Source organism: Ahaetulla prasina, chromosome 1 (genome assembly GCF_028640845.1).
Source record: "Ahaetulla prasina isolate Xishuangbanna chromosome 1, ASM2864084v1, whole genome shotgun sequence".
Classification (NCBI taxonomy): Eukaryota; Metazoa; Chordata; class Lepidosauria; order Squamata; family Colubridae; genus Ahaetulla; species Ahaetulla prasina.
In genome coordinates, this window is record NC_080539.1 from 365614270 (window position 1) to 365629409 (window position 15140).

General features: G+C 42.7%; 1 protein-coding gene across 1 annotated transcript in view; it reads left to right on the forward strand.

Annotated features, from left to right (window-relative positions):
• Nucleotides 1-15140, forward strand: part of CERS1 (ceramide synthase 1) — a 65240-nt gene that overhangs the window by 36542 nt on the left and 13558 nt on the right. Inside the window, exons 2-5 of the mRNA XM_058163474.1 lie at nt 612-771; nt 3649-3829; nt 7754-7915; nt 9863-10010. Coding sequence (XP_058019457.1) covers nt 612-771; nt 3649-3829; nt 7754-7915; nt 9863-10010 — 651 coding nt within the window. The remainder of the gene's footprint in view (nt 1-611; nt 772-3648; nt 3830-7753; nt 7916-9862; nt 10011-15140) is intronic.

A 15140-nucleotide genomic window follows, 5' to 3' on the forward strand; every position in this document is an offset into this window, starting at 1 on the left:
AACATAAATTTTGGGCTCAACTGTGGTCGTAAGTCGAGGTTAGATAATGTAGATAGATAATGAAATATCTGCAGGCATACAGATTCTACAGTTCAACCTGAGCTACAGAGATTGGGACAATTTATTTCTTTTATTATTGCTGTTATTATTGCATGATATATGGGCAGACTTTGACTTAAAACCATTCATTTAGTGACAGTTCGATGTTACAGTGGCACTGAAAAAAGTGGCACGTGGCCATTTTTCGCACTCATGACCACGGTCACGTGATCAAAATTTGGATGCTTGACAACCGGCATGTATTTTTGATAGTTGCGGTGTCCTGAGGTCATGCGATCACCTTTTGGGATCTTCTGACGAGCAAAACCAATGGGAAAGCCAGATTCACTTAACAACGGGCGTTACTAACTGTAGGAATCCATTTAAACAAAAGTAAAACGGGGCAAAACTCACTTAGCAACTGTCTTGTTTAACAACAGAAATTTGGGCTCAATTGTGGTCGCAGATCGAGGATTACCTGTATCCACAGATAACACTCGGCCTCCCAGTTGTAAACGAAGTGTTGAAGATCAGCAATCAACCCATCCCACTGATCTTTTTCTCTCTTTTAGCCCATCGCTGAGTGGTGTCAGTTACCCCCCAAAGATGCTGCTAAGATGCCTGAAAGTGCCTGGAAACTCTCCTTCTACAGCATCACCTGGTTGTACGGCACTTACTTGCTCTTCTTTGCTGGATACCCCTTTTTCCATGATCCACCTTCTGTCTTTTATGGTATGGTAAGCATTGTGGCCATATTGGGGGGTGGGGGGGTGGGGTAGGAAAGCTTTTAGAGTAGCGGTGTCCAACCTTGGCAACTTTTAAGACTTGTGGACTTCAACTCCCAGAATTCCACAGCCAGCATGGCTGGCTGGGGAATTCTGGGAGCTGAAGTCCACAAATAGCCTGGCTGGGGAATTCTGGGAGCTGAAGTCCACAAATAGCCTGGCTGGGGAATTCTGGGAGTTGGAAGTCCAAAAATAGCCTGGTTGGGGAGTTGGAAGTCCATAAATAGCCTGGCTGGGGAATTCTGGGAGTTGAAGTCCATTAATAGCCTGGCTGGAGAATTCTAGGAGTTGATATCCACAAATAGCCTGGCTGGGGAATTCTGGGAGCTGAAGTCCACAAATAGCCTGGCTGGGGAATTCTGGGAGTTGGAAGTCCACAAATAGCCTGGCTGGGGAATTCTGGGAGTTGGAAGTCTACAAATAGCCTGGCTGGGGAATTCTGGGAGCTGGTCCACAAATAGTCTGGCTGGGGAATTCTGGGAGCTGAAGTCCACAAATAGCCTGGCTGGGGAATTCTGGGAGCTGAAGTCCACAAATAGCCTGGCTGGGGAATTCTGGGAGCTGAAGTCCACAAATAGCTTGGCTGGGGAATTCTGGGAGCTGAAGTCCACAAATAGCCTGGCTGGGGAATTCTGGGAGTTGGAAGTCCAAAAATAGCCTGACTGGGGAATTGGAAGTCCATAAATAGCCTGGCTGGGGAATTCTGGGAGTTGAAGTCTATTAATAGCCTGGCTGGGGAATTCTGGGAGCTGAAGTCCACAAATAGCCTGGCTGGGGAATTCTGGGAGCTGAAGTCCACAAATAGCCTGGCTGGGGAATTCTGGGAGCTGAAGTCCACAAATAGCCTGGCTGGGGAATTCTGGGAGCTGAAGTCCACAAATAGCCTGGTTGGGGAGTTGGAAGTCCATAAATAGCCTGGCTGGGGAATTCTGGGAGTTGAAGTCTATTAATAGCCTGGCTGGGGAATTCTGGGAGCTGAAGTCCACAAATAGCCTGGCTGGGGAATTCTGGGAGCTGAAGTCCACAAATAGCCTGGCTGGGGAATTCTGGGAGTTGGAAGTCCAAAAATAGCCTGGCTGGGGAATTCTGGGAGTTGAAGTCCATTAATAGCCTGGCTGGGGAATTCTGGGAGCTGAAGTCCACAAATAGCCTGGCTGGGGAATTCTGGGAGCTGAAGTCCACAAATAGCCTGGCTGGGGAATTCTGGGAGCTGAAGTCCACAAATAGCCTGGCTGGGGAATTCTGGGAGCTGAAGTCCACAAATAGCCTGGCTGGGGAATTCTGGGAGTTGAAGCCCACAAATCTTAAAAGTTCCAAGGTTGGACGCTCCTGATTTGGGGAATGTTTGATGTTGGGTCATTTAAATTTGGTAAATTAGCACCTAATCCTGCCTCTGCAGTTTGAAAGGAATCTTCATATATAATGTAATCCAGGAATCTGGAAGGAGACCTGCCATATAGCCTCAAAACCTTGTTGGTTTCATCTGATATGCTTTCGGGCTTAATTGGGGGTGGGAGTGGGGAGAGCATCTGTAGAAACCAGTTCCTTTCGTTCAGGAAGATCTCTTTCAATTTGGAGGCTTTACAGCAAGTTTTTGTAGCAGAAACAAAATTATTAAGAAGGTTGCAATTTAGTCTTTGGGGGTCAAAGATTTTTAAAGTGAAGTTTTGCCTAGGTTTAAAAAAAACATCAAATTAACTGTGAACTACTAAAAGTTTGCAGAGATAAAAATTAGATAAATGCACAGATTCCTTTTACAAAGGCATTTTTTTTCCGGTTGACAATGCTGCTCTTTTACTTAAAGTAGACAAGGAAGAGTTAATAGCAGTTTTTATGTGAACCATCTTCCAGAAGTGTTAGATTTCCAGTGAGATGAGGTTGCTTAGTTGAGGAGGATGGGATTTGTAGTGCAGGTGGGAAGTGCCTTGTTAATCTGAAAGGAATGAAACCAACAGTCCTTTGTTCAGGAAATTTATTTATTTAGTATAGACGTTTGATAAACAAATTAATAAAATGGATATAAGCGATGCAACGTGGCTGCATTTACATCCATATATAATGTGACTGTGTTTTATGACTGTTTTGCTAAAAGCAAAAGCACTTGCTTTTGATTTTCGGCAAAACTGTGCCAAAATTAATGAATTAAAGTAGTTATTTTAATTCATTACGCAAAGAAACTTGTAATAATAAGCTTAGTAAGGTAAAAGTTTCCCTCGCACATCTGTGCTAGCTGTTCCCAACTCTAGGGGGCGGTGCTCATCTCCGTTTCAAAGCCGAAGAGCCAGCGCTGTCCGAAGAAGTCTCCGTGGTCATGTGGCTGGCATGACTCAACGCCAAAGGTGCACGGAACGCTGTTACCTTCCCACCAAAGGTGGTCCCTATTTTTTCTACTTGCATTTTTTACGTGCTTTCGAACTGCTAGGTTGGCAGAAACTGGGACAAGTCACGGGAGCTCACCCCATTCACTCACCGCACTCGGGATTCGAACCGCTGAACTGCCGACCTTTCGATCGACAAGCTCAGCGTCTTAGCCACTGAGCCACCTCGTCCCATTTAATAACCAGTTGAGGGAGGTATTAATGGACTAAGCGATTGGTCGTAAGTCGAGGGCTACCTATACCTACTTTTGCAAGTGAGCGTTTGGTCCTGATCAAAGCAATTGCATTGACAGGAAATTTTGCTGTGTAACAGTAGCCTATAGGGTGCTGCTCGTGCGCAGGGAGCCAGCTTAGTTCTTTGGTCTGTCGCCGTGTCATTCTGAGCATTTTGGATGCTGCAGGTGTGTTCCGCTCACCTTCTCTTCTTTTTCTGCCTGGCTTTCCAGATTGGGAAAAAGGAATGCAGGTGCCATTGGATATTGCCCTGGCCTACCTAATACAAAGCAGTTTTTATGCCCATTCTATCTATGCCACCCTTTACATGGATGCCTGGCGCAAGGACTCGGTCGTCATGCTCATTCACCACGTGGTCACGCTGACCCTCATCGTCTTCTCCTATATTTTCAGGTAATTCTTCAGGGCTTCGTCGGGTCGCACCGTTGGCTGCTCTGCTGCCAGCTGACTGTCCTCATTGGCTGAGCTTCTGTCGTGTCCCATTCCTCCACTGACGGCCGGGTCAGGGAAATCCGAATCGGGCATGCCTCTACAGCTCTGCCAAAGTCCTAGCAAAGTTCTCAAGGCAGGCAGGAGACCAGAAAGTGACTTCAGCAAGATATGTTAGACTTTGCCTGACTCAGAGAATGCCAGAAAGCAGATCCTTTATATAGGCCATGGGGTGTGGCTCCATGACTCAGCACTTATCCAGGCCTGCCCCTCCCTTCCTTCTGTTGACGCCGCTTATCAATTCTCCTGAAGCGAGGGTCACTCCAGTCTGCAGCTGTTGGCAATTGACCTTCCTCAGGCTCACATGCTGTGGGGGAGGGGGAGGGGTCTAGTTGCTCCGTTTGCCTGGGCATGGAGCCAGAACTGCGGGCTGGAGGTACTTCTTCCTCCTCAGCCTGTCTGGGCATGGAGCCAGGGCTGGGGCCGGGAGGCATACTAGGACATTCCTCAGCGTTCGGAAGCAGATAAGAAGGCCCCGGCTGCGGTGAAAGCGGGCGAGACACAACAGCTTCTGTGACGTCACAGCCATGTTCACAGTACAGGTAGTCCTCGACTTATGACCACAATTGAGCCCCGGATTTTTCCCAAATATAAACCAGTTGTCAAGCTTCCAGATTTTTTTAATCACGTGACCGTAGGGATGCTGCAAGGGTCCTAAATGTGACAAATGGTTGTAAGTCTCTTTTTCCAGTACAGGTAGTCCTTGACTCAAAAAAGTTTGTTCAGTGACCGCTCAAAGTTACAACGGCACTAAAAAAACGTGACTTACGACCGTTTTTCAGAGTTACGACCTTCGCAGGATCCTCATGCTCATGTGATCAGAATTCAGATGCTTGGCAACTGGTTCATATTTATGACCGTCACAGTGTCGTAAATCATAAAGTGTCAGGTGATCCCCTTTTGCGACCTTCTGACAAGCAAAGTCAATGGGGATGCCAGATTCACTTAACAACCAGGCTGCTAACTTATCAACTGCAGTGGTTCACTTAACAACTGTGGCAAGAAAAGTCGTAAAACGGGGCAAAACTCACTTAACAAATGTCTCACTTAACAACAGAAAGCTTGGGCTCAATTGTGGGCGTAAGTTGAGGACTACCTGTAGTGTTGTAATTTTGAATGATCACTCAACGAATGGTTGTAAGTCAAGGACTGTGTATAGGGCAGATATTCCAGCCCCCCATTATTCAAATAAGTTTGTGTCAGGCCTGGAAGCCATCTTTTGCATTGGGCCTTCAAGCCTGCCATATTTCCCCAGACATATGATAGAGAATATAAATATATTACAAAAAATGGAGGTTATCACTTACAAAAGAGCTTTTGACTATGGAAAAAGGGGAATTACAGTTAAAATCTAGGGAGAAATTGAGGGATGAAGGGAGAGATTATACATGGTTCCAGTATGGACAATTGCAATCTAGATGGAAAATAGATCAGAAAATTGGTGTAAGGCAAAGTGATGATAATTTGGTAAAACAAGTAAAAGATCAAGGTCAACAGCATATAAAGAGATTATATAATGTATTGGTTGAAATTGATTCAGAAATGGAGTTGGTTAAAGATTGTATGGTAAAATGTGCACAAAATTTTCAACAACCTATAATGTTAGAAACATGGGAAAAAATTTGGGTGAGGAATGTTAAATTTACGCAAGCACAAAATTTAAGAGAAAATTTTTATAAAATGTTTTATAGATGGCATTTAGATCCTAAAAAACTGTCATGTATGTATCCAAATGTGAAAGCAAAATGTTGGAGATGTGATTGTGAGGATGCTACCTATTATCATATATGGTGGACTTGCAAAAAAGTTAAAGCCTTTTGGATTAAAATATGGTGGATTATGCAGAACATTTTGAAAAAGAAGATCAAGTTTGTTCCACAGTTCTTTTTATTAGGAATAATCTCAGATTGCACTGTTATAGAGACAAAACTGATTTTGAATTTAATAACTGCGGCAAGACTATTGATTGCACAATATTGGAAGAAAGAAGACTTACCTACAATTGGAGAATGGATTAGTAAAGTATCAAATTTAGCAGAAATGGCAAAAATTTCTGCCTACTTGAAAGACTGTACACAAGAAAAATATATTTTGGAATGGAGAAGTGGATTGATTATATTCAAATAAGTATCAGATTAAAATATCAATTAGTTTTTGAGTGAAGTTAGAATTGACATGTATTAGTTTAAGAAAGGAGGGAATTGAAAGTGTGATGGTGTGAAATGGAATATGTTTTATGTTATATTTTAGATTATGTTTGTTAGTTGCAATACCGTGTATTCTGTCCTGGGAAGTCGCGGGGGGGGAGGGGGGAAGGGAAGACTATAAATTGATTGGTTGCCATTGTACAGGAATAATGGTAGAATTAAACAAGTTGGAATGGTGTAATGTCGGGACTGCTCGGTAACCACTCCCGAAGGGAAAGGGTAAGGAAAGAGGAGTAAAGAAGGAAGAAAGTAGGTAGGTAGGTGGGTAGGGAGGAAAGAAGGAATTGATAGTGTGATGGTGTGAAATGGAATATGTTTTATGTTATATTTTAGATTATGTTTGTTAGTTACAATACCCTGTATTCTGTTCTGGGAAGTCTCGGGGGGGGGAAATGGGGGGGGAAGGGGAAGACTATAAATTGATTGGTTGCCATTGTACAGGAATAATGGTAGAATTAAACAAGTTGGAATGGTGTAAAGTCGGGACTGCTCGGTAACCACTCCCAAAGGGAAAGGGTAAGGAAAGAGGAGTAAAGAAGGAAGAAAGTAGGTAGGTAGGTGGGTAGGGAGGAAAGAAGGAGGAGAAGAAAGGATAGGAGGAGAAGAAGGAGGAGAAGATAGAGGGTTAGAAAGGATGGTAGTGAGAAGTGGGAAAGAGGAGGGGAAGTAGGAAAGCGAGGAGAAGGATGGTGGGGAAAGTTGAAGAAGGATGAGAAGGGTAGAAAGGATTAAGGGAGGGAGTGGCGGTCGAGTAGCCCGGATTGAGCATAATTTGAGTATAGGATCGATTGTTGCATAAGTGATTGTATTGTACACTGGTCAAATTGTGGGAATTATTATGGAAAAAAAATCCTCTACATGTTTATATTTATGTTGGTATCTATTTTCTAATCTGTCCTTATCCGGTTAACACAATTCAGTGGTTTACACTTTCTAATTTTAACTTAATTAGGTTAACATTCCAATTTATTATTTCGATTTCTTTTTTCTGACCTTCAGAAAAAAGGTCATATAATTTATTCCACACTTTGTAGTATTCTGACTCTCCCTTTCCTTAATTTCTAGCGTCATCTTGTCCATTTCTGCACACTGTAAGATTTTTTGGATTATTATTTCCTCTCCTGGAACATTGTTTTGTTTCCATCCATATGCGACAGCGATCCTTGCTGCCGTTAATATATGAAGTATTAGGTATTGCAAAGATTTGTCTATTTTGGGGTTAATTATTCCTAATAAATAGAGTTCCGGTTTAAATTCCATTTTTAGTTGAGTAATTCCCTCTAAGCCAATTTTTAATTTTTTGCCAAATTTTTTTTAACTTGGGGCACATCCACCCCATATGGTAGTATGTGCCTAGCTTGTACCACATCTCCAACAATTCGGTGATAAATTTGGGAACATTTTGGTCAATCTCACTGGTGCCAAATGCCATCTATGGAACTATGGAGCCTCTGTATTGTTCTGTTTAAAACCTGCTGTCCAATAAGATGCAGTGACATTATTTTTGTCTGGCTCGTTGGAGGAAGGAAAAATGACAGGCCTCTCACATCTGCGGCCTGCTGAATTGAACAGCTTGGACCTTTTTCCGTGGATAATAATGGCGCATTTCTTTTCCTCACAGATACCACAACATAGGGATTCTTGTGCTCTTCCTTCATGACTTTAGTGACATCCAGCTGGAGTTTACCAAACTCAATGTTTACTTCAAGTACCGAGGTGGCATTTACCACCGTTTAAACGACACCCTTTCTAATGCCGGCTGCATCTCCTTCAGCGTTAGTTGGTAAGTCTGGTCCTCAGATCTAACAGGACCCAGCCTAGAAAAGAAACTGGAGAGGAATATTACGAATTATTGCAGGTAGACCTTGATTTACAACCGCAGTTCAGCCCAAAATGTCTATTGCTAGGCAAGGGGGTTATTAAGTGAGTTTTGTCCCATTTTACCTCCCTTCTTGCCACAGTTGTTAAGTGAATCACTGCAGTTCTTAAGTGAATCTGGCTTCCCCGTTGACATTGCCTGTCAAAAGGTTGCAAAAGCTGATCACATGATCCCGGGACACTGCAACCATCATAAATAGATGCTAGTTGCCAAGCGTCCGAATTTTGATCCCATTATCATGGGGATGCTGAAATGGTTGTAAGAGCGAAAAACTGTCGTAAGTCACTTTTTCCAGTGCTGTGGTAACTATGAACGGTCACTAAATGAATGGTTATAAGTCGAGGACTACCTGTATTTGGCTGTTGCTCCAGTTGAATCTTCTGTAGAACATCGTGGCCCTGTCTTCTACTCCTTTTAAGATAGACTGCTCTGAAGGAAAAAGCTTTCTGGTAGCTGTAACTGTCACCAGTCTTAATTCTGTCAAAGCCCAAACCTATTTGTGAATGTTTGGGGGAGACGTATATGGCAGAAAGCCACAGAAGTGGCAATGCAAAAATTGCTAATGAAATAACAATATTAAGCCCAGTAAACAGAGAAAGCATGAGAAAGAAGCTTAGAATGGACTCACCCTAATTTATTGGAGTATACAATAAGGAGAGGGCATGATGACCTTACGGTTAAAATAGGGGGCTTGTTGGCTGGAAAGTTGACAGCCTGGGTTCGAGACCCAAGCGCTGCGCAACAGGGTGAGCTCCTGTTCCTTACCCCAGCTGCTGCCATCTAACAATTTGAAAGCATGCAAATGCGAATAGATAAATAGGTAGCATTTCGGTGGGAAGATGTGACTAGATAAATAGGTATCACTTCAGGAAGAAGATGTGAGTAGATAAACAAGTACAGGGATGAAATGCTACCGGTTCGCACCGGTTCAGGTGAACTGGTAGCAGCGGCAGCATGAAGCTCTGCCCACTCGCCTGGACGTCATTACTTCCTGATTTTAACCAGGAAGTAACCTATTTTTGATCCTCTGCACATGTGCAGAAAGCTTTGCACACGCGCAGAGGGTCCAAAATTGCATATGATGTGCGCGCACACTTCCAAACTGGTAGGGAAGGTAAGTAGATTTCACCCCTGAATAGGTACCACTTCGGTGGGAAGATAACAGCATTCCATGTGCTTCGATATAGTTATGCTGTTCACATAACCACAGAAGCATCTTCCAACAATGCTGGCTTCCTCGGCTGAGAAATGGAGATGACCACTGCCCCCTGAAATCGGACACAACTGGTCAAGGGAAACTGTTACCTTTACTATTAGAGTAAGGAAATAAAGGAAAATAGGCTTTTCTGATGTCAGCTTTTCCAGAAAGGTCAGGCCAGGAAATCCTGACTCCGCAAGTTCAACTTGTTGGATGCTTGGAGCAACCTACAAACCCTCTCAATAAACAACAATCAGGGAAAAAGATGTGTCCTGTTCCAAAAATTAAAATGTTTTAAAACCAGGGTTGTCCAACCGTGGCAGCTTGAAGACTTGTGGACTTCAATTCGTGGCTGACTGGGGAATTGAAAAATTGGGAGTTGAGGTCCACAAGTCTTGGTTGGATACTCCTGGTTTAAATCTCTGCCTGAATGTTACAGCTTTCTTGTTAAATTAGGCAAACCACCATGGGCAGTGTAGGTTTGGTGCACTTTTTCCCTTTCAACTGAATAGAACTTGGACTCCTATCGCGTTGACAGGTTTTATTTGCAAGGTTGCTGATTTTAACTCGCAACTGACCCTCCCAGGCATGTGTGCAGAGAGGTCCCCGCCCTGGTCTAAATTTGCTTCTGCTGCTTTGCTGTCCTTTTCCAGGTTCTGGTTCCGTTTGTACTGGTTCCCCTTGAAGGTGCTTTATGCGACCTGCCACACCAGCCTCCAGTCTGTCCCCAAAATCCCATTTTATTTCTTCTTCAACGTGCTGCTGTTTATCCTCACGCTGATGAATATCTATTGGTTCCTGGTAAGTAAAGGGCTCCTGTCAGAGTCTAGTCCAGCTTTTTACTGGCTCCGCACCAACCAGTGTGAAGTTACAGGTAGTCCTTGACTTACCACCATTTGTTTAATGACCATTCAAAGTCACAACAGCATTAAGAAAAGTGACTTAGGACTAGTTCTCACACTTACGGCTGTTGCAGCAGTATCCCCACAATTATGTGATCAGGCTTTGGGTTTTTGGAAACCGGGATGCTGAGTTTGTCATTTGCCACCTTTCCTAGGGAGCTTCTGACAAGCAAAGTCAATGGGGATGCCAGATTCACTTAACAACCAGGTTGCTAACTTATCAACTGCAGTGGTTCATTTAACAACTGTGGCAAGAAAAGTCATAAAACAGGGCAAAACTCACTTAACAAATGTCTCACTTAACAATAGAAAGCTTGGGCTCAATTGTGGGCGTAAGTTGAGGACTACCTGTAGTGGTGAAGGTGCTGGATAAGGATTGGAGAAGAAGAAGAAGAAGAAGAAGAAGAAGAAGAAGAAGAAGAAGAAGAAGAAGAAGAAGAAGAAGAAGAAGAAGAAGAAGAAGAAGAAGAAGAAGAAGAAGAAGAAGAAGAAGAAGAAGAAGAAGAAGAAGAAGAAGAAGAAGAAGAAGAAGAAGAAGAAGAAGAAGAAGAAGAAGAAGAAGAAGAAGAAGAAGAAGAAGAAGAAGAAGAAGAAGAAGAAGAAGAAGAAGAAGAAGAAGAAGAAGAAGAAGAAGAAGAAGAAGAAGAAGAAGAAGAAGAAGAAGAAGAAGAAGAAGAAGAAGAAGAAGAAGAAGAAGAAGAAGAAGAAGAAGAAGAAGAAGAAGAAGAAGAAGAAGAAGAAGAAGAAGAAGAAGAAGAAGAAGAAGAAGAAGAAGAAGAAGAAGAAGAAGAAGAAGAAGAAGAAGAAGAAGAAGAAGAAGAAGAAGAAGAAGAAGAAGAAGAAGAAGAAGAAGAAGAAGAAGAAGAAGAAGAAGAAGAAGAAGAAGAAGAAGAAGAAGAAGAAGAAGAAGAAGAAGAAGAAGAAGAAGAAGAAGAAGAAGAAGAAGAAGAAGAAGAAGAAGAAGAAGAAGAAGAAGAAGAAGAAGAAGAAGAAGAAGAAGAAGAAGAAGAAGAAGAAGAAGAAGAAGAAGAAGAAGAAGAAGAAGAAGAAGAAGAAGAAGAAGAAGAAGAAGAAGAAGAAGAAGAAGAAGAAGAAGAAGAAGAAGAAGAAGAAGAAGAAGAAGAAGAAGAAGAAGAAGAAGAAGAAGAAGAAGAAGAAGAAGAAGAAGAAGAAGAAGAAGAAGAAGAAGAAGAAGAAGAAGAAGAAGAAGAAGAAGAAGAAGAAGAAGAAGAAGAAGAAGAAGAAGAAGAAGAAGAAGAAGAAGAAGAAGAAGAAGAAGAAGAAGAAGAAGAAGAAGAAGAAGAAGAAGAAGAAGAAGAAGAAGAAGAAGAAGAAGAAGAAGAAGAAGAAGAAGAAGAAGAAGAAGAAGAAGAAGAAGAAGAAGAAGAAGAAGAAGAAGAAGAAGAAGAAGAAGAAGAAGAAGAAGAAGAAGAAGATGAAGAAGAAGAAGAAGAAGAAGAAGAAGAAGAAGAAGAAGAAGAAGAAGAAGAAGAAGAAGAAGAAGAAGAAGAAGAAGAAGAAGAAGAAGAAGAAGAAGAAGAAGAAGAAGACGACTTGTATGCTATCCAACTCTCAATGATTCAGGGTGGCTCACAGGGATGAACGAAGAAATTACAATATAAAATTAGCAAGAAATAGGTAAATGTTGGCGAAACACAACCATTTCTCTCCCATTATCATGGGGATGCTGAAATGGTTGTAAGAGCGAAAAACTGTCGTAAGTCACTTTTTCCAGTGCTGTGGTAACTATGAACGGTCACTAAATGAATGGTTGTAAGAGCGAAAAACTGTCGTAAGTCACTTTTTCCAGTGCTGTGGTAACTATGAACGGTCACTAAATGAATGGTTGTAAGAGCGAAAAACTGTCGTAAGTCACTTTTTCCAGTGCTGTGGTAACTATGAACGGTCACTAAATGAATGGTTGTAAGAGCGAAAAACTGTCGTAAGTCACTTTTTCCAGTGCTGTGGTAACTATGAACGGTCACTAAATGAATGGTTATAAGTCGAGGACTACCTGTATTTGGCTGTTGCTCCAGTTGAATCTTCTGTAGAACATCGTGGCCCTGTCTTCTACTCCTTTTAAGATAGACTGCTCTGAAGGAAAAGCTTTCTGGTAGCTGTAACTGTCACCAGTCTTAATTAGGTTAACATTCCAATTTATTATTTCGATTTCTTTTTTCTGACCTTCAGAAAAAAGGTCATATAATTTATTCCACACTTTGTAGTATTCTGACTCTTCCCTTTCCTTAATTTCTAGCGTCATCTTGTCCATTTCTGCACACTATAAGATTTTTTGGATTATTATTTCCTCTCCTGGAGTATTAGGTATTGCAAAGATTTGTCTATTTTGGGGTTAATTATTCCTAATAAATAGAGTTCCGGTTTAAATTCCATTTTTAGTTGGGTAATTCCCTCTAGCCAATTTTTAATTTTTTGCCAAAAATTTTTTAACTTGGGGCACATCCACCCCATATGGTAGTATGTGCCTAGCTTGTACCACATCTCCAACAATTCGGTGATAAATTTGGGAACATTTTGGTCAATCTCACTGGTGCCAAATGCCATCTATGGAACTATGGAGCCTCTGTATTGTTCTGTTTAAAACCTGCTGTCCAATAAGATGCAGTGACATTATTTTTGTCTGGCTCGTTGGAGGAAGGAAAAATGACAGGCCTCTCGCATCTGCGGCCTGCTGAATTGAACAGCTTGGACCTTTTTCCGTGGATAATAATGGGGCTTTTCTTTTCCTCACAGATACCACAACATAGGGATTCTTGTGCTCTTCCTTCATGACTTTAGTGACATCCAGCTGGAGTTTACCAAACTCAATGTTTACTTCAAGTACCGAGGTGGCGTTTACCACCGTTTAAACGACACGCTTTCTAATGCCGGCTGCATCTCCTTCAGCGTTAGTTGGTAAGTCTGGTCCTCAGATCTAACGGGACCCAGCCTAGAAAAGAAACTGGAGAGGAATATTACGAATTATTGCAGGTAGACCTTGATTTACAACCGCAGTTCAGCCCAAAATGTCTATTGCTAGGCAAGGGGGTTATTAAGTGAGTTTTGTCCCATTTTACCTCCCTTCTTGCCACAGTTGTTAAGTGAATCACTGCAGTTCTTAAGTGAATCTGGCTTCCCCGTTGACATTGCCTGTCAAAAGGTTGCAAAAGCTGATCACATGATCCCGGGACACTGCAACCATCATAAATAGATGCTAGTTGCCAAGCGTCCGAATTTTGATCCCATTATCATGGGGATGCTGAAATGGTTGTAAGAGCGAAAAACTGTCGTAAGTCACTTTTTCCAGTGCTGTGGTAACTATGAACGGTCACTAAATGAATGGTTATAAGTCGAGGACTACCTGTATTTGGCTGTTGCTCCAGTGTAAACAGAGAAAGGATGAGAAAGAAGCTCAGAATGGACTCGCCCTAATTTACTGGAGTATACAATAAGGAGAGGGCATGATGACCAGGTTAAAATAGGGGGCTTGTTGGCTGGAAAGTTGACAGCCTGGGTTCGAGACCCAAGTGCTGCGCAACAGGGTGAGCTCCTGTTCCTTACCCCAGCTGCTGCCATCTAACAATTTGAAAGCATGCAAATGCGAATAGATAAATAGGTAGCATTTCGGTGGGAAGATAAAGGTAAAGGTTCCCCTCGCACATATGTGCTAGTCGTTCCTGCCTCTAGGGGGTGGTGGTGCTCATCTTCGTTTCAAAGCTGAAGAGCCAGCGCTGTCCGAAGATGTCTCCGTGGTCATGTGGCGACCTTCCTTGCAACCATTGTTAAGTGAATCACTGCAGTTCTTAAGTGAATCTGGCTTCCCCGTTGACATTGCCTGTCAAAAGGTTGCAAAAGCTGATCACATGATCCCGGGACACTGCAACCATCATAAATAGATGCTAGTTGCCAAGCGTCCGAATTTTGATCCCATTATCATGGGGATGCTGAAATGGTTGTAAGAGCGAAAAACTGTCGTAAGTCACTTTTTCCAGTGCTGTGGTAACTATGAACGGTCACTAAATGAATGGTTATAAGTCGAGGACTACCTGTATTTGGCTGTTGCTCCAGTTGAATCTTCTGTAGAACATCGTGGCCCTGTCTTCTACTCCTTTTAAGATAGACTGCTCTGAAGGAAAAAGCTTTCTGGTAGCTGTAACTGTCACCAGTCTTAATTCTGTCAAAACCCAAACCTATTTGTGAATGTTTGGGGGAGACGTATATGGCAGAAAGCCACAGAAGTGACATTGCAAAAATGGCTAATGAATTAACAATATTAAGCCCAGTAAACAGAGAAAGGATGAGAAAGAAGCTCAGAATGGACTCGCCCTAATTTACTGGAGTATACAATAAGGAGAGGGCATGATGACCAGGTTAAAATAGGGGGCTTGTTGGCTGGAAAGTTGACAGCCTGGGTTCGAGACCCAAGTGCTGCGCAACAGGGTGAGCTCCTGTTCCTTACCCCAGCTGCTGCCATCTAACAATTTGAAAGCATGCAAATGCGAATAGATAAATAGGTACCACTTCGGTGGGAAGATGTGACTAGATAAATAGGTATCATTTCAGGAAGAAGATGTGAGTAGATAAACAGGTACAGGGGTGAAATGCTACCGGTTCGCACCGGTTCAGGTGAACTGGTAGCAGCGGCAGCATGAAGCTCTGCCCACTCGCCTGGACGTCATTACTTCCTGGTTTTAACCAGGAAATAACCTGTTTTTTACCCTCCGCACATGTCCAGAAAGCTTTGCACATGCGCAGAGGGTCCAAAATCGCACGTGATGCGCATGCACGCATGAGCAGTGCACGCACTTTCAAACTGGTAGGGAAGGTAAGTAGATTTCACCCCTGAATAGGTACCACTTCGGTGGGAAGATGTGAGTAGATAAATAGGTACCACTTCGGTGGGAAGATAACAGCATTCCATGTGCTTCGATATAGTTATGCTGTTCACATAACCACAGAAGCATCTTCCAACAATGCTGGCTTCCTCGGCTGAGAAATGGAGATGACCACTGCCCCCTGAAATCGGACA